Source organism: Mobula birostris, chromosome 1 (genome assembly GCF_030028105.1).
Source record: "Mobula birostris isolate sMobBir1 chromosome 1, sMobBir1.hap1, whole genome shotgun sequence".
In the NCBI taxonomy this organism is placed as follows: domain Eukaryota; kingdom Metazoa; phylum Chordata; class Chondrichthyes; order Myliobatiformes; family Myliobatidae; genus Mobula; species Mobula birostris.
The window spans coordinates 187,905,313-187,930,997 of record NC_092370.1 but is presented as its reverse complement, the minus strand read 5'-3'; the positions used below and the strand labels follow the sequence as shown (position 1 = coordinate 187,930,997).

Here is a 25,685-nt window from a genome sequence, read left to right as displayed (position 1 = left end):
TCAGACTACCAAAGTGAGAAGTTAAAGGTCTCAGTGAATACTTCAGTCAGTTGATAGGGCACAGGTCTATTTGGACAGGTACCCCATTTGAACCTCAGAGACTGAAATTACAGGATTATCGGTGCAAGTTAGTGACGGTTCCTCTATGTTTTGATGGTCTAAGCATATAATCTTGATAGTTATCTTCTGCCATGCCTTTCAAATTTTTATACAAATTTGCTACTTTTCACCACTCTAAGCAATGCTTCTACACAGATTATCATGGCGCTTGGATAGCAAGTTCTTTAACATAGTTCAAAAATCTTCTTTATTTTCTTTTAACTTGTTTGTTCAATCATATTGTGTGTTTTCAAATTCCCCCGATATTTAAAATTGTTATCTGGCTTCCCTATTCTGTGAAGAATTGTTTCTTTTTGGTTCTTCAGACATACTCTCATTTCAGCTGTAACCCAAGCAACAAGTTCAAGGGAGTGGTTTTATTTTGAATGCAGAAGGAAATCTACTTTTTCTGTTTCTTTGGTCTATCATCGTAATCAATCCTCATTTTCATAGGTGGGCCATATTCTTCCAGTTTGTTATGTGTCTTCAACTCCATCCTAATATGATTTGGGAGGAAGTCAGGTTTTAAAAAAAGAATGCTGAAGAGCACATTGGATCAGTTAGCATGTGTGGAAGCAAAAAGTGCAAGTCAAGACCCTATTCAGTCCTGATGCAAGGTCTCAACTTAAAATGTTAACTTTCATCTTTTGGCTCCCCAGTTGCTAACTGATCCACTTAGTTCTTCTAACATTTTGTTTATTCCAGATTGTAGCATCAGTCGTCTGTTAGTCTGGAAGACTGAATTGTTAGCCGAGAATAAATTGGACCTCTATAGGAAGCCCAAAAAAGCTGGCAAATGTGTTCTTTATTGTGAAGAAATGTAAAATGTTTTCATCAGTAACGTATTGGTAACTTAGAGGGTTTGATTTAATCACCTTTACCAAAGTTGTGCGATTGATGAGCTGGCAACATTGCCAAACCAGAAATGAGCAAAAATATGGACCCTAAATAAATAGAATAATGGGATAGATTTCAAAGTTATGGGATTTTATGTAGCACCTTAAATATCTTGAAATATTCTAGTGAACAAATTTATTTTAGATGTTTTATCACTTTAAAAAAACAGTCACATGACAGTCTTTCAAATTCGCAGGCCATGATTACTTTCCAATACTTCTAAGAAATGAATGTAGGTTGGGACAGAAGAGCTTTCTTGTAGTCAAACTTTAGATATGGTTTTGGCCATCAGAAAAGGCAGCTGGGGCTTCCATTTAATGTTTTATTTGCATTTCTAATAATGCAAGAAGGACAAAAATGATTACCTGGGCATCTATTTTGGCACAGGACCAGTGGATAAAGTGGCATTGTTCCATATTAGCTGGCTGTTGCATTCTTATTTTAAAAGATAGAACACTGCTTTTGATCAGCATTCTGAAGTTATCTCTTGTTCACCAAAATCTAGTTCTCTCAAATCAGTCTCTTTGTTGGACTGTTCATTGATTTCATTCTCCCCTTGATGAGTTTCTTGGTCTACTTTGCTTTCAAGAAGAAGGATGTCATGGTCTATGTAGATTTACTGTATAATTTTTGTTTATATTTGTATGCTTATTTAGTTTAAGTATTCGTCACTTAAACTTCAGTCATCGTTACAGAGGCAATGATGCCATACAGCAGCAAATAAACTAATTGTTGTCCATTCAAGTCAGTTTCTTTTTATCCAGACCAAAAAAAATTACCATAGATAAAGTTGTATTGTTTAATCAACTTGATCAAAGCAATTTGAAGGTACGTTGGGATCTGGCCAAGGAACCTGACTTGGTGTGGAATATGACTAGTCATAGATTTAGTGGGAGGGATTACTGAATTATTATGGGAATATCTTGGCTTGCTTGTCAATATAAGTTATTTCTAAAGTGAAGAAGATATGATTCGGAACACAACTCAGGAAGAGCTCAGCACCAGCACAGAAAGCCAGGAGTCTGCACACAGAGATCGTGGGTGTGATACAGCCACAGAAGATGAAGAAGAATTGGGATCATGTAAAAAGGGACAAAAAGGTTAGTCTGAGAATTGCAATTCCCTACATTTCTTTTCACTATGACAATGTAGAACAGTACAGCACTGGATAAGCCATGATTACGTTCATGATGTGCCAATTTTGATGCCAATTTGTAACTAAGTATCTTCCTGCTGTGTATTATCCATATTCCTCCATTCTCTTCATATTCGTGTGTCTTTCTAAAAACTGCTTAAACACCACCAAACTTCAACCCCAGTAATCTATTCTGTGCACCTTAATATTCCCTGCATGTAAAAAGAAAACTTGCCCCTCACATCACCTTTAAACTTCCTGTCTCCCCACCACCCAAACCCTGAAATGTTTGTCCTCTGGTGTTTGACATTTCTACCTGGTGTTTGACATTTTACCTGGGGGAAATTCTATCTAAGCTAGTCATAGAACATAGAACAGTACAGGCCCTCTGGCCTACAATGTTGTGCTGACCCTTAAACCTCGCCTCCCATTTAACCCCCCCACCTTAAATTCCTCCATATATCTGTCTAGTAGTCTCTTAAACTTCACTAGTGTATCTGCCTCCACCACTGACTCGGGCAGTGCATTCCATGCACCAACCACTCTCTGAGTAAAAAACCTTCCTCTAATATCCCCTTTGAACTTCCCACCCCTTACCTTAAAGCCATGTCCTCTTGTATTGAGCAGTGGTGCCCTGGGGAAGAGGTGCTGGCTCTCCACTCTATCTATTCCTCTTAATAACTTGTGTAGCCCCCCTGGCCAGCCTCGGGGTCGCTCGGCTCGCTGTCATCTAGGGAAACAGCCCTCGGCCCCGCCAAACTGGATAATTAGTTTGTGTGGATGCTGTGTGATATACCCCACCCCGCCCAAATAACAGACAATACACCAGATACGATTAAATGATTTACAGTTTATAGATATTACTGGAACTATAATTAATAGAGAATAAAATATAAAAGGAAACTTGTACACTTGTATACCTCTATCATGTCTCCTCTCATCCTCCTCCTCTCCAGAGAGTAAAGCCCTAGCTCCCTCAATCTCTGCCTGGGGTAAATCTCCTCTGTACCCTTTCCAATGCTTCCACATCCTTCCTATAGTGACGCGACCAGAACTGGACACAGTACTCCAAGTGTGGCCTAACCAGAGTTTTATAGAGCTGCATCATTACATCGCGACTCTTAAACTCTATCCCTCGACTTATGAAAGCTAACACTCCATAAGCTTTCTAAACTACCCTATCTATCTGTGAGGCAACTTTCAGGGACCTGTGGACATGTATCTGCTCCTCTACACTTCCAAATATCCTGCCATTTACTTTGTACTCTGCTTTGGAGTTTGTCCTTCCAAGGTGTACCACCTCACACTTCTCCAGGTTGAACTCCATTTGCCACTTCTCAGCCCACTTCTGCATCCTATCAATGTCTCTCTGCAATCTTCGACAATCCTCTACACTATCTACAACACCACCAACCTTTGTGTCGTCTGCAAACTTCCCAACCCACCCTTCTACCCTCACATTCAGGTCGTTAATAAAAATCACGAAAAGTAGAGGTCCCAGAACCAATCCTTGTGGGACACCACTAGTCACAACCCTCCAATCCGAATGTACTCCCTCCACCACGACCCTCTGCTTTCTGCAGGCAAGCCAATTCTGAATCCACCTGGCCAAACTTCCCTGGATCCCATGCCTTCTGACTTTCTGAATGAGCCTACCATGTGGAACCTTGTCAAATGCCTTGTAAAACCCATATAGATCACATCCACTGCACTACCCTCTTCTATATGCCTGGTCACCACCTCAAAGAACTCTATCAGGCTTGTTAGACACGATCTGAACTTCACAAAGCCATGTTGACTGTCCTGATCAGACCATAATTCTCTGAATGCCCATAGATCCTATCTCTAAGAATCATTTCCAACAGCTTTCCCACCACAGATGTAAGGCTCACTGGTCTATAATTACCTGGACTATCCGTACGAACTTTTTTTGAACAAGGGGACAACATTCGCCTCCCTCCAATCCTCCATTACCATTCCCGTGGACAACAAGGACATAAAGATCCTAGCCAGAGGCTCAGCAATCTCTTCCCTCACCTCGTGGAGCAGCCTGGGGAATATTCCCTCAGGCCCTGGGGACTTATCCGTTCTAATGTATTTTAACAACTCCAACACCTCCTCTCCCTTAATATCGACATGCTCCAGAACATCAACCTCACTCATATTGTCCTCACCGTCATCAAGTTCCCTCTCATTGGTGAATACCAAAGAGAGGTATTCATTGGGGACTTTGTTCACTTCCACAGCCTCCAGGCACATCTTTCCACCTTTATCTCTAATTGGTCCTGTCTTCACTCCTGTCATCCTTTTGTTCTTCACATAATTAAAGAATGCCTTGGGGTTTTCCTTTACCCTACTCGTCAAGGCCTTCTCATGCCCCCTTCTTGCTCTCCTCAGCTGCTCCTCAGACCCATCTGATCCTTGCTTCCTAAACCTCATGTATGCTGCCTTCTTCCACCTGACTAGATTCTCCACCTCACTTGTCACCCATGGTTCCTTCACCCTACCATTCTTTATCTTCCTCACCGGGACAAGTTTATCCCTAACATCCCGCAAAAGATCCCGAAACACCGACCACATTTCCATAGTACATTTCCCTGCCAAAACATCATCCCAATTCACACCCGCAAGTTCTAGCCTTATAGCCTCATAATTTGCCCTTCCCCAATTAAAAATTTTCCTGTCCTCTCTGATTCTATCCTTTTCCATGATAGTGGTAACGACCAGGGAGCGGTGGTCACTGACCCCCAGATGCTCACCCACTGAGAGATCTGTGACCTGACCCGGTTCATTACCTAGTACTAGATCTAGTATGGCATTCCCCCGGTCAGCCTGTCCACATACTGTGACAGGAATCCATCCTGGACACACTTAACAAACTCTGCCCCATCTAAACCCTTGGAACTAATCAGGTGCCAATCAGTATTAGGGAAGTTAAAGTCACCCATGATAACAACCCTGTTATTTTTGCACCTTTCCAAAATCTGCCTTCCAATCTGCTCCTCTGTATCTCTGCTGCTACCAGGGGGAGTATTCTATAGGCCCAGTAGAGTAACTGCTCCCTTCCTGTTCCTGACTTCCACCCATACTAACTCAAAAGAGGATCCTGCTACATTACCCACCCTTCCTGTAGCTGTAATAGTATCCCTGACCAGTAATGCCACACCTCTTCCCCTTTCCCCCCCTCTCTTTCCTTTTTAAAGCATTGAAATCCAAGAATATTGAGAATCCGTTCCTGCCCTGCTGCCAGCCAAGTCTCTGCAATGGCCACTACATCATAATTCCATGTATGTATCCAAGCTCTCAGTTCATCCCCTTTGTTCCTGTTGCTTCTTGCATTGAATTACACGCACTTTAGCCCTTCTACCTTACTACCTTTACACACTTTATTCTGTTTCCCTTTCATCAAAGCCTCTTTATATGTTAGATCTGGCTTTACTCCATGCTCTATACTTGCAGTTCTCTCCTGACCGTTATCCTCCTCCACCTCACTATCAGCTCTAACACTCCGGTTCCCCTCCCCCTGCAAATCTAGTTTAAACCCCCCAGAGCAGCACTAGCAAACTTTCCTGCAAGGATGTTAGTCCCCCTCCAGTTCAGGTGCAACCTGTCCCATCGGAACAGGGCCCAGCTTCCCTGGAATAAGGCCCAATTGTCCAGAAACATGAAGCCCTCCCTCCTGCACCAACTCCTTAGCCACATATTTAGCTGCATTATCTTCCTATTTCTAGCCTCACTCGCACGTGGTACGGGTAGCAATCCTGTCATAATTTGAAAAACCCCTATCAGTTCTCACTTCAGCCCCCAATGATCTAGGGAGAACCATTCAAGTAGCACTCACATCTACAATGACGAAAAGACTAGAGTGAACTCCTGCTTCTACAAGGACTTGGACCTACTGCCATTTGCCTATTGCCACAATAGGTCTACGGCAGATGCAATCTCAATGGCCCTTCACATGGCCCTAGATCACCTGGACAATACAAACACCTATGTCAGGATGCTTTTTCTTGACCATACTTTGCCTTTAATACCATCATTCCTACAGTCCTGATCGATAAGCTTCAGAAACCTGGGCCTCTATCTCCCTCTGCAATTGGACCCTTGACTTCCTAACCAGAAGTGGATTGGTAATAATATCTCCTCCTCGCTGACAATCAATACTGGCGCCCATTGCTCTACTTCCTCTATACCCATAACTGTGTGGCTAGTTACAGCTCAAATGCCGTCTAAAAAATTTGCTGATGATACAGCCATTGTTGGTAGAATCTCAGATGGAGACAAGGCATATAGGACCAAGATGTACCAGCTAGTTGAGTGGAGTCACAGAAACAACCTTGCACTCAACATCAGTAAGACCAAAGAGCTGACTGTGGACTTGAAGGGCAAGATGAGGGAACACTAAACAATTCTCATGAGGGATCCATTGAGCAATTTCAAGTTCTTGGGTGTCAAGATCTCTGAGAATCATACCTGATCCCAACATATTGATACAGCTATAATGAAGAATTGATAGTGGCTATATTTCATTCAGAATTTGAAAAGATTTAGTTTGTCACCTTAAACACTCAAACTTCAGATGTACCTTGGAGATCATTCTGACAGGCTATCTGGTGTGCGAGGGTCCTGAGGAAGGGTCTCAGCCTGAAACGTCAACCATTTACTCTTTTCCATAGACGCTGTCTGGCCTGAGGTGCTCCAGCATTTTGTGTGTTGCTTGGATTTCCAGCATCTGCAGATTTTCTCTTGTTTGTGATTGAACACTACCTCTTTTTCAAAATATTATTTCTGTTTTTGCATTACTTTTAATTAACTATTTAATATGTGTATATACATTATTTATTGTAACTGATTTCCTTTTTCTCCCCCCTATATTGTCGTGTATTGCATTGCATTGCCGGCGCGAAGTTAACAAATTTCACAAAATATGCTGGTGATATTAAACCTGATTCTGATTGAAGTTTGTACAACTCTTCCTTACAACTTGTACTCTAATCCAGGCAGCATTTTGCACACTTTGTCTCCACATCCTTCCTATAATGGGGTGACTAGAACTGTATCCAATACTCCACATGTGCTCTAATTAAAGTTTTATATATTTGTAGCGTGACTTTACTTTTGTACACAACGTGCTTAAGAATGAAGGCAGGTGTGCCATACACATCTACCATCTTATCCACTTGCGTAGCCACTTTCAGTGAACTGTGGAACTGATCTGGATGTCGTTCTCTGCGGGAGGCTGCGTCAGGCTGGAGGTCATACCCCATGGAAGGACTGAGTTCAAGCTGTTGCTCTTATTGTTCCGGGCGGGGGATGTTTTTGAAATTCCAAGTCGTATGCGATTATCAGTGTGGACTGTGGTTGATATTGGTCTCCTTCATTTTTTTTTGTTTTCTTTCTTTTTGCCAATTAGCGAGTGTGCAATACATTTGGTTTTTTTTTTGGGTGAGGGGGTTGGTGTTTGATGGTATTGTTTTCTTTGTGTGGGAGTGGATTTGGGGGTGAGGTTAGGGATTTGCTGTTTTTATGATTTTTTTTATAAGTTTCTACAATGCAACAAAAAAAACAGTAAGAGGTTTATACTGTACAGTGCAAAACAAACATATCAAATGTACAGTTCATAACAGTTAAGGAAAAGCACCCATAGTAGAATTGTATAAAGTTAGTTACCACCCCACCCTCCCACTACCCAACTCCAAAAGCAACGTTACGATATATAGAAAAGTTAATCAGAACTTTTATCACTACAGAGCTGTATTTATAAAAAGAAGGTATATTGCCTACTACCTGAGCTATATGTTTACACATAAAAAAAACAGTAAGTCTTAACGGAAAGAAGCTGGGAGTAAGGGATTTAAATGCAAAAGAAAAAAAAAAGGGATAAACCCTTAATATAAATGGGAATTATGAAAATATTCAAGAAAAGGTCCCCTTTTGGAAATTCATGTCCGAATTAAGTGAGTAATGAATCTTTTCAAGGTCTAAGGGGATTAGCTGTTTTAGCTGCCGTGTCCGGGTGGGTGATCTGTTAGCTTTTGTGCAAGGGAGTGGTTGGGTTTTGCAAGTTCTGTTTCTTTTTCTTTTCCGTGCAGGAGGGGTGCCGCAACCTGCTTAAATTAAACTCTCATTTGCCACTTCTTTGTCCATATCTGTAACTGATCTATATCCTTCTCTATTCTTGGAAAGTTCTTTACACTGTCCACAACTCCACTAATCTTTGTGTCATCTACAAACTTTCTAATCCATCCATCTATTTACATTTTCATCCAAATTGTTGATGTACATCATAAACAAGAGGTTTCAGTAGTGAACATTGGGAATGTTAGTCATAGCCCGTGAGTGAGAATAACAGCCTTCCACCCCTTCTCTCTCACCAATGGACGAGTCAGTTCTGAATCCAAATTTACAATTCGCTTTCAATCCTTTGCATCTTTATTTTGTGAGCTGACCTACCATGAGAGACCTATTAAATGCCTTCAAGATTATCATCTGACTGTACGTGTATACAACCAAAGGAAACAACAACCCTCTGGACCACAGTGCACCCGTAAAACTTACACACACCACATAAAGCAAAATATTACCTTCTTTCTTAGGCATCTGTTAGTCTCGTGAGACCATGGATTTGTGCCTTGGAAGGTTTCCAGGGTGCAGGCCTGGGCGAGATTGTATGGAAGACCAACAGTTGCCCATGCTGCAAGTCTCTTCTCTCCACGCCACCGATGTTGTCCAAGGAAAGGGCAGTAGGGCTGATATAGCTTAGCACCGGTGTCGTCGTAGAGCAATGTGTGGTTAAGTGCCTTGCTCAAGGACACAACACGCTGCCTCAGCTGAGGCTCGAACTAGCGATCTTCAGATCACTAGGCCAATGCCTTACCACTTGGCCATGCGCCAACACTAGAAGTTCATAAAATATAAATCAAAGTGCACGTAGTGCAGAGCGCAGGTAAACAGTGCAGTAAATGTCTCGCTGCCCTAGTGACAAGACCTCAGCCTGAGGGAAGAAATTGTTATCCAGTCTAGCAGTCCAAGTTGTGATGCTGTTGTACCACCTCAATGGCAGTTGTGGGTCAAAGAAATTGTGGAATGGATGGAAGGGAGCCTCAACAATCTTTGCTCCTTATTAAAGTCCTTGTATGTCAACGGTTCCCAATCTGGGGTCCACGAACTCTTTGCTTATTGTATTGGTCAATGTCATAAAAAAAGGTTGGGAACCCCTGATGTAAATAATATCCACTGCCTTGCCCTCATCAAACTTGTTTCTCACCTCTTCAGAAATTTGATCAGGTTTGTAAAGAATTGCCTGCTCTGCTTTCCAATGTTTGTAAATCTTTTCTCTCAGAATCTTCTCCAATAGCTTCCTTACCACTGACTTGAGATTCATTTGCCTATAATTATCTGGATTATTCTTACTTCCTTTCTTGAACAAAGACACAACAGTTGTCTGGGACTTTGCCTGTTGCTACTGAGGACGCAAAGATCTTTGTCAAGGACCCAGCAATCTCATTTCTTTCAATATTCTGAGATATATGCCATTAGGCTGTGGGGACTTGTTTGCATTAATATTTTCAAGAAGACCCACCACTACTTCCCCCACTATGACAACCCTATTGACTCTGCGCCTTTCCATAATCTGTGTTTGTATCTGTTCCTCCACCCCAGTGGTTCTTGGGGAGCCTCTAGTATGCCATCAGTGTAATTGCACCTTTCTTATTTCTGAGCCCCCTCCAAATTGCCTCTGTGGATGAGATCTCCAGTATGACCTCTATCTGTAGTGCAACCCAGATGGGATAAGATGGGGAAGATGGCGGTGCGACGCAGGTCGCAGCGGCCACTCCGGTGGTGATGTCTGTTATTTGTCAAGTAGGGTGACATGCACAATCCTGATTTGATGGAGGCGGACATGAGAGTACCGAGGAACATCTGGTGAAACTTCTGGAATTCCTGCTTTGCTGCGGCTACTGTGTGGTCCAGAGCCTCCGGAGGAGAAGGCCCCGAGTCCTCGGCTTTGCTTGTCGCTCGGCGGGCGGGGTTGAAGCGCTCAGCAGAGGATGGTGCTCGGAGGGGCTGGTCGGAGGCTCGAAGTTTTCGGACGGACTAGGAGTCAGCTGCGGTTGGGTGCTTCCAGTGGTGCTGCATCAGTGAGTTGGCGGCGCTTGGGGGTTCATGGCAGGGAGAGTTCCTCCCTTCTGCCACCTGCATGGGATGATGAGTCTATTGGGACTTTGAGACTTTTTTTTTTTTTACTGTGCCCATGGTCTGCTCTTTATCAAATTATGGTATTGCTTTGCACTGTTGTAACTACTTGTTTTAATTATGTAGTTTTGTCAGTTTTAGTCTTGGTTTGTCCCGTGTTTTCTTGTGATATTATTCTGGAAGAATGTTGTATCATTTTTTTAATGCATGCATTTCTAAATGACAAACGAAAACTGAACTGAACCACTCCACCTCTATAACCACCCTGTCTATCTCATAAAACAAGACTGAGAAACATTGAATTGCTAGTCCTGTCCCACATGCAGTCAGTGCCAACAACAACATATTTTTATGTACCGTTCACAGCACTAAGTTTATCCTCGTGTATTATAGTCCTGGTGTTGAAATAAACACATTTGAACCCATCAGCCTCACCATGTTTATTAATTTGCCCCATATTATCCTTTCTTTACCCTGCATTTGACAGGGTAATTTGATCACTTCTGAGTTGGTTGCTGTCAGCTTTCTCCAATGTAGATTAAAAGTGTCTAAAACAGTGTCGCAACAGCAGCAGAGGAGTTATTGCATGTTCCCAAGGTGATTCATAACTTATTTGTAAAACTCAAATATTTATTTGTTTCTGTACTTGTTGATAGAGTTGATGTGATACTTGAAAGAGATGTGTATAGATGTCAGTAATTGGAGTGTAAGCTCTGAGACTGTGTCTAATTGCCTTTTCAAGTTATAATATTCTGTGGTATTTAATGTTCATGGAAATTTTGGATTTTAATTTGTACCTATAGGAAAGAAGAATCAAATTGGGTTTAAGAGTATGCGGAATCCTGAGGAAGCTGAAGAATCAACAGTGGAAAAGAGGGAGATCTTAAGTCCAGAGGAAGAGGAAGCTTTGAAATCTGAGCAGCTGAAAAAAGAGAGAGAACTTGGAGGGAAAATTCAAAATGCCTCATCATGCACCAATATTCTCCCTTTGGGACGTGACCGCATGTATCGTAGATACTGGGTCTTAAGTTCTGTGCCTGGATTATTTGTGGAAGAAGATTATGAAGGATTAATGGAGGACATGTTACAGCCTTGTCCTGTTAAAACTTTAGATAAAACTTTGGAGTCTCAGGGAAATAAAATTTACGATAAAGCACAAGGTAATGAATCCTCAGGGAATGGAACTTCAGGGAAGATGGACCAAAGGCAGCATGAGCCATACAATGAAAAGCCCATTGCTCAGGACAAAAACTGTTCAGTTTCTCCTTCACGATCTTTACAGCCATCTACCTCAGAACAGGAACAAATTCTTGATTTCACCCCTGCAGCAGAATTGCACAGACCAATAAACAAACCGAATAGATGGTGTTTTTATTCATCACCAGAACAATTGAATCAACTGATTGAAGCACTTAACTCTAGGGGAAACAGAGAGAACTCCTTAAAAGAAACACTTCTCCAGGAGAAAGACCGCCTCATTGAATTGCTTACTAACTTTCCTGTGGAAAGATTTCATATTCCAGGTAATTCTTTACACCCTTGAATCTCAGTGTATTCTTAAATAAGTCTCTGAATATTATTATCATAGGGTCATTGAAAAGTACAGTACCGAAACAGGCCCTTTGGCCCATATAGTTCATGCCAAACTATTTAAACTACTCACTTCCATTGACCTGCACCTGGACCATATGCCTACGATCCATGTACCTATCCAAACCTCTGAAACATTGAAATCGAGCGTGACATGCACCACTTGTGCTGGCAACTCATTCCACATTTTCACGACCCTTGATTGAGTGAAGAAGTTTTCCCTCATGTTCCCCTTAAACTTTTCACATTTAACCCATGACCTCTTGTTTGTAGCCACCCAATCTCAGTAGAAAAAGCCTACTTGCATTTACCTTAGTTGTACCCCTCATAATTTTGTATACCTCTATCAAATCTCCCCTCAATCTTCAATGTTCCAAAGGCTAAAGTCCAGATCTATTCAGTCTTTCCTTATAACTTGCGTCTTCCAGTCCTGGCAACATCCTTGTAAATTTTCTCTACTCCTTCAACCTTATTTACATCTTTCCTGTAGGTAGAGTACCAGAACTACATACAGTATTCCAAATTGGGCTTCACCAATGTCTTACACAATTTCAGCATAACGTCCCATCTCCTGTACTTGGTATATTGATTTTGATGGCCAATGTGCCAAAAGCTTTCTTAACGACCCTATCTACCTGTGACACCACCTTCAATTAATTATGGACCTACCCTGGTTGTTCCTACCGAAGTGCAACACCTCGCGCTTGTCTGCATTAAATTCTATCTGCCATTTTTCCAGCTGGTCCTGATCCCACTGCAAACTGTGATGGTCTTCACTGTCCACAGCACCCTCAATCTTGGTGTCATCTGCAAATTTGTTGATCCAGTTGATGACGTTATCATCCAGATCATTGATAGAGATGACAAACAACAATGGACCCAGCACTGATCCCTGCGGCACTTCACTAGTCACAGGACTCCAGTCAGAAAGGCAACCACTCTGGCATCTCCCACAAAGCCAATGTCCAATCCAATTTACCACCTTGTCTTGGATGCTGGGCAGCTTGACCAACTTCCCATGTGAGACCTTGTCAAATGCCTTGCTAAAGTTCATGTAGACAATGTCCACTGCCTTGTCTTCATCAACTTTCGTAGTAACTTCCTCAAAAACATGACCTACCACACACAAAGCCATGCTGACAATTCCTAATCTGTCCATGTCAATCCAAATACTCGTATATCTGGTCCCTTAGAATACCTTTCAATAACTTTCCCACTATTGATGTCAGACTCTGGCCTATAATTTCCTAGTTTATTTTTTTTTAAAGCTTTTCTTAAACAATGGAACAATGTTATCTCCCCCAATCCTCTAGTACCTCACCTATCACCAAGGATGATTTTAAATAGCTCTGCTAGGGCCTCTGCAATTTCTGCACACCTCCCACAGGGTCTAAGGGAACATCATGTTAGGCCCTGGGGATTTACACACCCTAATTTGCCTCAAAACAGCAAACACCTCTTCTGTAATCTATAGAAGGTACATAACCTCACTTTGCCTCACTTCTATAGACTGTCTGTCTCATGAGTAAATACAAATGGGGAAAAAAATCCATTTCTGATCATCTCCATTGATTTTGGCTCCATGCATAGTTACCTTTCGGATCTTCCAGAGGACCAATTTTGTCCCTTGCAATCCTTTTGCTCTTAACATAGCTGTAGAATCCCTTGGGATTCTCCTTCATCTTGTCTGCTCGGGCACCCATGCACCTTTCAGCCTCCTGACTGAAGTGTTCCCTTGCATTTCTTAAACTCCGTAAATGTGGCACTTGTCCCTACCTGCCTATTCCTGCTATGCACGGCCTTTTTTTTGGTTAACCAGGACCTCAATATCTCTTGAAAACCGAAGTTCCTTAAACCTGTTGTCTTTTATTCTGACAGGCACATACAAGCTTTGTACTGAGAAAATTTCAATTTTAAAGGCCTTACCAAGTACACCTTTGCCAGAGCACAGCCTGTCCAAATGCACACTTGCTAGATCCTTTCTGATACCATCAAAATTGGCCTTTGTCCAATTTAGAATCTCAACCCATCATCCAGATTTATATTTTTCCATATTTACTTTGAAACTAATGGCATTATGATCACTTGATGCAAAGTGTTTCCCTACACAAATTTCTGCCACCTGCCCTGTCTCATTCCCTAATAGCAGATTCTAACTGGGAATCTATGTGCTGATTGAAGAATCTTTCCTGAACACATTTGACAAACTCTATCCCATCTAGTTCTTTCACAGTATGAGAGTCCCAGTCAATATGTGGAAAGTTAAAATCACCTATTGTAACAACTTTGTTTCTTGCAACAGTCTACAATGTCTTTACAAATTTGTTCCTCTAATTCCTGCAGACTTTTGGGTGGTCTAATACAGTCCCGTTAACGTGGTCATATTTCCTTATTTCCACTCATGAGTTCTCCAGTGTGGCTTGACTGAGCACTGTCATGACATTTCCCTGAACAGTAATGCTACCTTTCCCCGCTCTATCATGTCTAAAACAACAGAACCCCAGAACACTGAGCTGCCAGTCCTGCCCTTTCTGCAACCAAGTCTCAAAAATGGCTACAATATCAAAATTCCATGTGTTGATTAATGCCCCAAGTTCATCTGCCTTTCCTAAAATACTTGCATTGAAATGTACACAGCTCAGGACATTAGTTGCACAATGCTCAACCAAGGTCTTAACAACATCAGTCTCCACATCCTCTTCACTATTTGTTCCGGCATTCTGGTTCCTATCCCCCAGCAACTCTAGTTGAAATCACCCCCCGCAACTCCCCCTCTGCCGCACAGCATGAGCAAAAGTTCCCGCTAAGTTATTAGTCCCCCTCCAATTCAGTTGCAAACAGTCTCTTCTGTACAGGTTCCACCTTCCCAGTGATCCAAAACTCTGGCACCTACCTTCCAACACCAACTCCTTAGCCACATGTTAAACTATTTGATCTTCCTGTTTCTGGCCTCACTAGCATGTGGCATGGATAGCAGTCCTGAGATCATAACCCTGGAGATCCTGCCCTTGAACTTACCATAGAACCATAGAAACTACAGCACAGAAACAGGCCCTTTGGCCCTTCTCGGCTGTGCCGAACCATTTTCTGCCTAGTCCCACTGACCTGCACACGGACCATATCCCTCCATACACCTCCCATCCATGTATCTGTCCAATTTATTCTTAAATGTTAAAAAAGAACCCGCATTTACCACCTCGTCTGGCAGCTCATTCCATACTCCCACCACTCTCTGTGTGAAGAAGCCCCCCCAATGTTCTCTTTAAACTTTTCCCCCCTCACCCTTAACCCATGTCCTCTGGTGTTTTTCTCCCCTTGCCTCAGTGGAAAAAGCCTGCTTGCATTCACTCTATCTATACCCATCATAATTTTATATACCTCTATCAAATCTCCCCTCATTCTTCTACGCTCCAGGGAATAAAGTCCTAACCTATTCAACCTTTCTCTGTAACTGAGTTTCTCAAGTCCCGGCAACATCCTTGTAAACCTCTGCACTCTTTCAACCTTATTTATATCCTTCCTGTAATTTGGTGACCAAAACTGAACACAATACTCCAGATTCGGCCTCACCAATGCCTTATACAACCTCATCATAACATTCCAGCTCTTATATCAGTACTTCGATTAATAAAGGCCAATGTACCAAAAGCTCTCTTTACGACCCTATCTACCTGTGACGACACTTTTAGGGGATTTTGTATCTGTATTCCCAGATCCCTCTGTTCCACTGCACTCCTCAGTGCCTTACCATTAACCCTGTATGTTCTACGTTGGTTTGTCCTTCCAACGTGCAATACCTCACACTTGTCAGTATTAAACTCCCATCTGCCATTTTTCAGCCCATTTTTCCCAGCTGGTCCAAGTCCCTCTGCAGGCTCTGAAAACCTTCCTCACTGTCTACTACACCTCCAATCTTTGTATCATCAGCAAACTTGCTGATCCAATTTACCACATTATCATCCAGATCATTGATATAGATGACAAATAACAATGGACCAAGCACTGATCCCTGTGGCACACCACTAGTCACAGGCCTCCACTCAGAGAAGCAATTCTCTACCACCACTCTCTGGCTTCTTCCATTGAGCCAATGTCTAATCCAATTTACCACCTCTCCATGTATACCTAGCGACTGAATTTTCCTAACTAACCTCCCATGTGGGACCTTGTCAAAGGCCTTACTGAAGTCCATGTAGACAATATCCACTGCCTTCCCTTCATCCACTTTCCTGGTAACCTCCTCGAAAAACTCCAACAGATTGGTCAAACATGACCTACCACGCACAAAGCCATGTTGACTCTCCCTAATAAGCCCCTGTCTATCCAAATGCTTGTAGATCCTGTCTCTTAGTACTCCCTCCAATAACTTACCTACTACCGACGTTAAACTCACCGGCCTATAATTTCCCGGATTACTTTTCGATCCTTTTTTAAACAACGGAACAACATGAGCCACTCTCCAATCCTCCGGCACTTCACCCGTAGACAGTGACATTTTAAATATTTCTGCCAGGGCCCCCGCAATTTCAACACTAGTCTCCTTCAAGGTCCGAGGGAACACCCTGTCAGGTCCTGGGGATTTATCCACTTTAATTTTCCTCAAGACAGCAAGCACCTCCTCCTTTTCAATCTGTACAGTTTCCATGGTCTCACTACTTGATTCCCTCAATTCCATAGATTTCATGCCAGCTTCCTTAGTAAATACAGACGCAAAAAACCTATTTAAGATCTCCCCCATTTCCTTTGGTTCCGCACAAAGCCGACCACTCTGATCTTCAAGAGGACCAATTTTATCCCTTACAATCCTTTTGCTCTTAATATACTTGTAAAAGCTCTTTGGATTATCCTTCACTTTGACTGCCAAGGCAACCTCATGTCTTCTTTTTGCCCTCCTGATTTCTTTCTTAAGTATTTTCTTGCACTTCTTATACTCCTCAAGCACCTGATTTACCCCCTGTTTCCTATACGTTTCATACAATTCCCTCTTCTTCTTTATCAGAGTTGCAATATCCCTTGAGAACCAAGGTTCCTTATTCCTATTCAATTTGCCTTTAATCCTGACAGAAACATACAAACTCTGCACTCTCAAAATTTCCCCTTTGAAGGCTTCCCACCTACCAATCACATCTTTGCCAGAGAACAACCTGTCCCAATCCACGCTTTTTAGATCCTTTCTCATTTCCTCAAATTGGGTTTCTTCCAGTTCAGAACCTCAACCCTAGGACCAGATCTATCCTTGTCCATGATCAAATTGAAACTAATGGTGTTATGATCACTGGAATCAAAGTGCTCCCCTACACAGACTTCTGTCACTTGCCCTAATTCGTTTCCTAACAGGAGATCCAATATTGCATCCCCTCTAGTTGGTCCCTCTATATACTGATTTAGCACCTAACTTCCTGAACTCACTTCACAGAACTTTGTGACTCTTCCTACCTCTGTCATTATGGACCCTCCTACTTAAGAATGCTGAGGACTCAATCCGAGAAGTTGTGAACCCTGGCACCCTGGAGTCAACATGCCATCTTGGAATCTCATTCACAGAACATCTTTTCTGTTCCCCTAACTAACAAATCCCCTATCACCACAGCTCGTCTCTTCTCTCCCCTTCCCTTCTGACCACTTTAGCCTTCCTCTACTAGACCATCTCTTCTCCCTCCCAACCAAACAGTATCCAAAGTGGTATACCTGTTGAGGGGAATGGTCACAGGTGCACTGGCTGTTTAACCCCTTCCCTTTCCTGTCACTCAGTCTCTTGTGTTCTGCGTCTTGGGTGTAACTACCTCTATATATCCTATCTATCACCCACTCAGCTTCGCGAATGATCTAGATTTCATCCAGTTCCTGCTCCAACTCTTTAAAGCAGAGTGTTAGAAGCTGCAGCTGGATACATTTCTTGCAGGTGAATTTGTCAGGGACATCGCTGGTCTCCCTGCCTTCCCACATCCTGTATGAGGACTATCCAACAAAGGCCACTCCTCTTACCTGCCTTATTTTAATTTGTTCTTGCCAATCAATCTTAATCTAATTAACTGCTGCTCAAAACACCAAACTGCTGGGAATCAGTACCATATTAGAATGTTAGCAAGTTTTTGACAAGATCAAGCCATTCGGCCCCAACAAAGCTTACCAAATTCCTAGTCACTTAGTGTGTTGAAATAACTACCAAGTTTAGATTCAAAGTTTCTAAGGTACTACTGTCAACCTCACAACTAGGTAGTTTGTTCCATGTGTCCACATCTTGCTGTGTACTCAGTTGAACCTGAGTGAGCTACGTCTTCTCACACTTCATACGGCTGACTGCCCACTGATCAAAAAAACAACACTGTGCCTTTTCAGGAGCCATGTTTTTCAGACAGTGTACGGAAGTATTGGAAATGGTTTAAACCAAAAAGAACATTGAAGTTGTTCATAGAACATAGAGATAAAAAATTGTTTTGCTTCATGGAGTTACTGCAGCTGTAGTATTACATACCCATAACCTAATGAAGTGTGAAAATCTCCAAACTGACTTATTTAAACAAAAGCAAGAAAAACTGCAAGCTATTCACATTGTATATCATAGAAACAGGACTTTTAGAGTCCATACCATCCTATTTACATTAGCCCTTTTCCCCATCTCCTGATTTGTGCTACCAGTCACACTAGGGGGAATTTGCTTTAGGCAATTAACTACCAATCAACAAGTCTTTGCACCTGAGAGGAAACAACACCTTGTGGGGGGGGGGGGGGCGCTGAAGAGGCTATGTGTTGACTGAGAACATGTACAATCTCTAGACATCTTGTCAGATCAGGATATAACCCATGTCTTTGCTGTGAAGCATTAACTTTAATCTCTCGACCACTGTGGAATAATTATGTTAAAATTGTGCAGTATGTTCAGTATTCTTGCTCTTGGAGATGTTCCCAGGTGAATATCTATAGTTTAATCCTTTGAATAATGAACATGGATGCAAATATGTCCTTCTTGTTTTACAAAGAGTTAATTTTTGTTATCTTTCGAAAATTATGCCATTAAAAGGCTTGCTAATTTAAATCTCCACACTGGCCTATACTGCATATTACTGAAGACACGTGAACAATTGTACCATGGGTGCTATGCTATTGCAAATAATAGGCATTTTGTTCACAGAGTAATTGTCAATTGCCAAGTGGCATCATACCCAAGTAGCTGAAATGAACACTTATTCTGCCAAGCTTCTATTTTATACTTTAATTCTAATTATGTCTGCATTGAATTCAGTATTTAAGCTACACAAATAATTTGCATCTTTGACTTTAAGCTGTTGAAAAGAAAATGTTGGTGTAACAATTGGTGGCAAGAAAAATGGAAGGGAAAAATGGCTTGATAAATTGCTTTAAGAGTATACTGATTAAACAAATTCAATGTTAATTTCCAGATAAAACTCTATTGGAAAGCAAGCCTGCTCGAAATACTTCGAAAGGTGTTCACAGTGCATATGATTCTTCCCAATTACCTGCTGATAAGCAGCTTGAACTGCGATTGAAGGATTTGCTTCTGGACATTGAAGATAGAACCTGGCAAGGAACTCTAGGAGGAATTAAAGTATGTATTAATAAATACAATAAAAATTGCAAGCAGGCTTGTTTGAGTTCAATAATTTAATGATATTTACTTTGTGCATACCAGCATGGTATGTATGGTATTTCTTCAGTCTATTTCTGTCAATTTTTCCATTACAATTTTTAAGCTTGTTTTCACATTTCTTTCTTTGGATCTTTTAAAAGAATTTTTTGGTCTTCCATTCCCTGAATATTTGAATGTATATGAAACTTGCAACAAGATTTCTGAAATCACAATCATCGGTTATGTTGTTTGGAGCACAATCGAAGTACTATGAGAAATTGTAGGAACACCACGTTCAGAAAGGATACCTTGACCTTTTGGTAAAGCACATTGTAGGTTTACGGGAAACATACTTAATTCCAAAGGTTAAAGACAGAAGAAGTTACACAAGTTGAGGTTATATTCCTGGGTTATAAAATGAAGGATTGTTTGATTAGTTAAAAAGATGATAAGAACTGATAGAGAGTGTAGTTCAAGTTCAAAGTAAATTTATTATCAAAGTATGTGTATATTTCTATATTCGACCCTAAGATTCATTTTCTTGGGTGCAATCACAGTAAATAAAAGAAACACAATACAAAAAGAGCAAAAAGAAAAGGGCAATAAATATCAAGATCATGAGATGAAGAGCCCTTGAAAGAGAGTCCAGTTGAGTGATGCGCTGAGTGAAGTTATCCCCTCTGGTTTAATAGCCTAATGGTTGAGGGGTATAACTGTTTCCTGAACCCGGGGGTGTGGATCCTGAGCCCACAGTACCACCTTGCTGATGGCAAGGTGGTGTGGGTCCTTGATGGGTGCTGGTTTACTGCTACAGCACTCCATATAGATGTGCTCATTGGTGGGGAAGGCTTTACCTGCAATGGACTGGACCGTATTCACTACTTTTTGTAGGCTTTTCCATACAAGGGCATTGGTGTTATTATACCAGGTCCCGATGCAATCACGACTAAATATTAATCAGAACTTTTAATGGTGTTTTTTTTTTAAACAAAAAAAAAATCCCTTATGCAAGGGATGGATTGGGTTTGGACTGCTGTGCAGCAAACGACAAAAGGTTTTGTCAATTAGTTTTAAACACAAGATTGATTTATATTTGATATAAATATTTGAGACTGGAGCAAAGCAGGTGTATGGAGTTGTTACACACCAGTCACAATCTCACTCAATGCCGAACAAGCTATAGAACTAAAAAGTTCACTATATATTTGTGTATGTCTTTGGGCTGTTGGAAAACTACTCATGGAGGGGCAAGTTGATATTTAGGATGTATAATGAGGTGAATATTTTGGATTAAAATGGAGGAGACTTTCAAACCAAAAATGGAAGGATAAATAGATTGAATTGGGAGAAGAAACAAAAGCAAGAAAAATCGGGGGGGGTGGGGGGAGGCCAAAGTCAAAGCCAGAGGACGTGATAGTAACACAAGATTCTGTAAATGCAGGATATTTAGAGTAATACATACACAATGCTGAAGGAACTCAGTAGCATTTATGGAAATGAATTAATAGTCAACATTTCAGTCTGAAACCCGTCATCAGTACTGGAAAGGAAGGGGGAAGAAGCTAGCATAAAAAAACTGAGGGAAGGCGGAAAGGAGTACCAGTTAGATGGTAAAAGGTGATGCCAAGTGGGCAGGGGAAGGGGGGGGGATGAAGTGACAGCCTGGGATGTGATGGGTGGAGAAGGTAAAAGACTGAAGAAGCAGCATCTGATAAGAGAATGGACCATGATGGTTTTAAAAATAATGTCAGAAACAAAATTTTTTGAATGTGAGGAAAGTGGGTCTTTTAAGAGTTTATGGTACTGACTGTAAAAACATGCTTCAATGCCTAAAGAATTTTCAAAAAGACATACTTCAGCACATTGTACTTGGGAATTTGAATCCAGGAGACTTTGCCATGAAGTGATTAAATACAAATACATGATGTCATCTTTTTTTTCCTTTTCGTGTCATGGCTATTTAAGGTATGCAGCAAATGTATTCAACAGATAGTATAAAAATGCTACAATTTAATTGGTATGTTTAAACAAAGAACATTTCTGTTTTCTTTATTTAAACTTGCCTGCAATTAAGTTGTAGCACAAAGCAAAAGTAATTGCAAATTAATGCAATATGAAAAATGTATAATTACATCCTTGCACAATATTGCTTCTGGAGTGTGTATGTATTAACAAGCTTTTTATACAATTGTGAAATTAAATTCTGACCTTGATAGTGAATCAAACTATTGGATTTAAAGAGCATGCCTAAAACATTTCTATGAGCAGGTGATGGAGCGGTATGCATGGCGAGCAGCACTGGAAACAGGGCAGTATGAACTGTTGGGCAAAGCACTTCCTACGCAAAATGGCATTCGGTTACTGGAAAATAATGTGAAGGAAAATGGAGTTATTAAAATTGAAGGCAAGGAATCCAAGGAGCTTGATGTTTTGAGCAATGGATATAGCAACAAAGCTGGGTATAACTGATTTTTTTTTTTCAAATATAATCAGAGGTTTAAGTATTGGCATCAAAAACTGGGCATTTGCATTCTTTAGTTGGTATGTTGCTGTGGTTTTTGCTTGAATCTGAACATATTTTAATGTTTTTTTCTTTACATTAGCAAATTTCCAGCATTATTAGCCCAAACATCATCTGATCATTAACAAAAACATTATTATCAGGGGCCAACACCTCATAAATACATATTTTTAAAAAAAGCATAAATTTTGCTGACTAAAACTTGCTGCCTACGTGCTCCGGAATGTTAATAAGCTTGCATTAACCTTATAAAATATAACAAAGGCTGAAACTGAGGAATAAGTCTGCATCCTAAATGGCAGCGCGCTCTCGCGTGCTCACTCTCTCTCTATTTTTCAGTTTTTTTTTGTTTTTATTTCAGAAATTGCTTCTCAATTCCTGGCCATTTCAGATGTGTCTCCAGTTATTTCTCTCCCACAAATGCCGCCTGATGTGCTTTCCTAGTCTTTTTCAATTTTCCATCAAATGCATTGCTCTATTATTTGAATTCCAGCAGATTTTCTTTTACCTCTGTTCCAAACAGAGAATAGCTGACATTAGCATCCTCTCCTAGTTGGTACCTGTTTGTTTGTCTTTCTTCATTTCCCCCATCTTTGGCAAGTTCTTATGAGTGTGCTTAACTTTTTCCCAGTTCTGAAGAAGAGCCATTGAATTAAAAATCTTACTCCCCAGTAAAGCTGCTGGATGTGCTGAATTTTCATTACTTTGTTTTCCTTTCAGATTTCTAGCACTTGCATTTTTTTTTGGAACATAGTGAAGTAAATAGGCTGTTGTTCTGGGATCAGCAATCATTGGTGTTTCTGGGCAACTAGATGTACTAATGTAATGCTGGATTTGAACCCTGTGCTTCACTTGGATGCTTCAGGAGAGGAGTGAGTGTCACATGACACCTTTTTTCTCTTGCTCCACGCTGTCTCACTCCCTGTGTCGCCGCCCGTCCCCACTGAGTGTCGTCATGATTCTCCTAATCATTGAGGTGTTTCGTGCACCCCCTCCCTCTGAAGTCAAACCCCACAGCCTGATTTTTGGGGTTACAGTTTTCTTTTCACCAGCCCAATCTCTCTTCAACATAAAATATTTTTCACTGTGGGGCAATGACTGGCATATCCATGCAGGTGTTCTAGCAAAGTCCATACCTGTATATTATTTTGCAACCTCAAACTTCAAACGTAATGTTGCTTGGATATTCTGGGCCTTTGTAATCCGAGGATCCTTTTAGCTTTTGTTTAATTATTTGGTTCTTAACAGTTCACTTAGTAGAATTCCACTAAGAATTTGACATAATTTTACTTCACTTCTTGAATTTGTATATACTATCACAGTATATGGTACTATAAATTACTTTTTTTGTTGTTTTTAAATACTCCATGTATTTTAAGCTCCAGAGTAAATATGGGAAAGCTGTTTATGCATATAGTTAGCTTTGTTTCTAAAACTTTGATCTGTCCAAACTTGTCACACAAAATTTGCAAGATATGCCATAGAGGAAGTGTATGAACTGAATAAAGTAAAACTGAATACAGGTTGGAACTTCCTTAGTACTGGACTGGCAAATTTTCTGAATTATTAGATGTTTCTGATATTAATGCCCACTTTTTAAGTTTAGCTTTCTTAACAGGTTGAAAAATAGTATAATATTTTAGTGATCCAATAAAGTTTAAATAGAGAAGGAAATAAGCAAGCTTTCTGGACTCTGGCTTTGCTACAGCCAACCTACTTGCCAAACACCAACCCCAGCTCCAGCCACACACCTGAGACACCCAGTACTAGCACTCAACTTGTACTGCAGGCTCCTAGCTCACATTTTGGGCCATCGGGATTTGTGAAAAATTGAATGCTGCTTGTCAGAGAATTACTGTACAGAAATGTTTAATTCTGTGATGTAAATTCAAGGCATTGATGTACTGACGGAAAGCTTTTCATACTCTGTAGCTCAATTTTTGTGACACTGACATACAGAAGTTTTGTTTTTTGTGCAGGCCTTTGGAAACGGGGAGTGAAACAAGAAGTTCTATATCTTCCAGTGCTAATTTTCCTCAACAATTAAACTCTGTGGTGCATTATCTGGCAGTTGCTTTGCTTCAGTTAGAACAGGGAATTGAGCGTAAATTCCTGAAGCCTCCACTGGGTTAGTACTTTTAATAATTCAGTGAACAGGTCTGAATTTCAATCGATCCTTTGCTTAACTCACTGCATTTAATATTAAATCTTTACTTGTAAAGATTTTATGTAATTTCTCGAGGCCTCATTGTAATTTGACTTGTGTTTCCCTATACTACACTTGTTTAACTTATTAGAATATTCATAAATGGTTTTCCAAGGGTAGCACTGTTTCTTAAGATGCTGTCATTTGGGAACTCAAGGTATCTGAATATTTACAGGTTGTCAGAAGGGTGTTCATGCAAGAGGAGTTCAAACTTTGCAGAATATTTACAGGAACTGTGATACTTTTTCATTATAAATTTAAGCCATTGAGACGATGCTCCAATTTAGCCTGCTGAAAGAAGCAAATTATTTTTTGTACAATTATTATTTTAGGTAATTGGTCAGGACTTGCACGCTTATTCAACAATACTAGTTTATAAGATCGCTAGAGTCAGTATTTCTCAGTTAAGACTTCAAGGTTTTTCCCCATTGCTTTTTAAAACCTTGCATTGTTTTTGGGAATTTGTTTTATCTGGTATTCACCAAAAGGTGGTTATTTTAGAACTACTGCTAAAAAAGGGCATAATTCATAATGCCTTGTAGCTACCAATAGTATTGTTGTATTATTTTTTATTTCTGTACCACAACTCTTAATTGGAATCTTATGCCAGATTTGTAGAAGTAATTACGGGCTATTGGTTGTCATGATGGAAGAATTAATGAGATTGGAAATTTTCACCCAATTTTTAAATATGAGTTTTCTACCAATTATCCTGAAATTTCTCTTCCCTTCTTGTGCTTGCTGAATATAGTGGTTCATTCTTTTGTATTGATTCATCATTAGTTGTTCTGCAGGGAACTTGCTTAATTAACATTTTTTAGCACATGAAAGTTACCTTATAATTGAAAAAGGGAGACATTGAATCTGGTGCCTATGCTAGGTGTCTAGTCTTTGGTGAAAAGATCACATAATCTCATTTAGGTGGAACTCTTTGGCTGCTTAACTGCAGAACACTTATTCGTTCATCTAGTCTTGATTGGTGAAGTTCTCCTCTTATTCTCAAATCTCAAGCACTTGCCAAATGATGAGACTAAAACCAGCTACGGTATTCTGGTGGAAGTCTGACATAGGTCTTAAGTTTATTTTGTCATACACTTTTTTTTGTCCCAAATTACTCTGGCTATTGATTTACAGAATTGCAAATGAGCTTTTAAGGATTTACACACTAGAATAGTGAGGTTTAGAGGGGTTCCAATTTGGCTGTGACATCTTGATTAAACATCTTTCCTTCTCTTGGTAAATCTGTATACATGTATTAAACTTTTGGGTAACGTAGTTCCAGTCTTTGGTTTCCTAGCAAGAATTACTTCTCCTGTTCATTTTCCTATTTTCTGCTTTCTCTGTTCAACCCTGTCCCCAACTTGATTCCTTTCCGGCCTTGATATCAGACATGCCACCTCTCCCGGAAGTTCCGGGAGTCTCCCGCATATTAATAGTGGCTCCCTAATGCCCG

General features: G+C 40.7%; 1 protein-coding gene across 1 annotated transcript in view; it reads left to right on the top strand.

Moving 5' to 3' along the window:
• Positions 1 to 25,685, top strand: part of baz1a (bromodomain adjacent to zinc finger domain, 1A) — an 87,822-nt gene that overhangs the window by 36,007 nt on the left and 26,130 nt on the right. Inside the window, exons 17-21 of the mRNA XM_072267523.1 lie at positions 1,954 to 2,096; positions 11,131 to 11,850; positions 19,318 to 19,484; positions 21,774 to 21,964; positions 24,006 to 24,154. Coding sequence (XP_072123624.1) covers positions 1,954 to 2,096; positions 11,131 to 11,850; positions 19,318 to 19,484; positions 21,774 to 21,964; positions 24,006 to 24,154 — 1,370 coding nt within the window. The remainder of the gene's footprint in view (positions 1 to 1,953; positions 2,097 to 11,130; positions 11,851 to 19,317; positions 19,485 to 21,773; positions 21,965 to 24,005; positions 24,155 to 25,685) is intronic.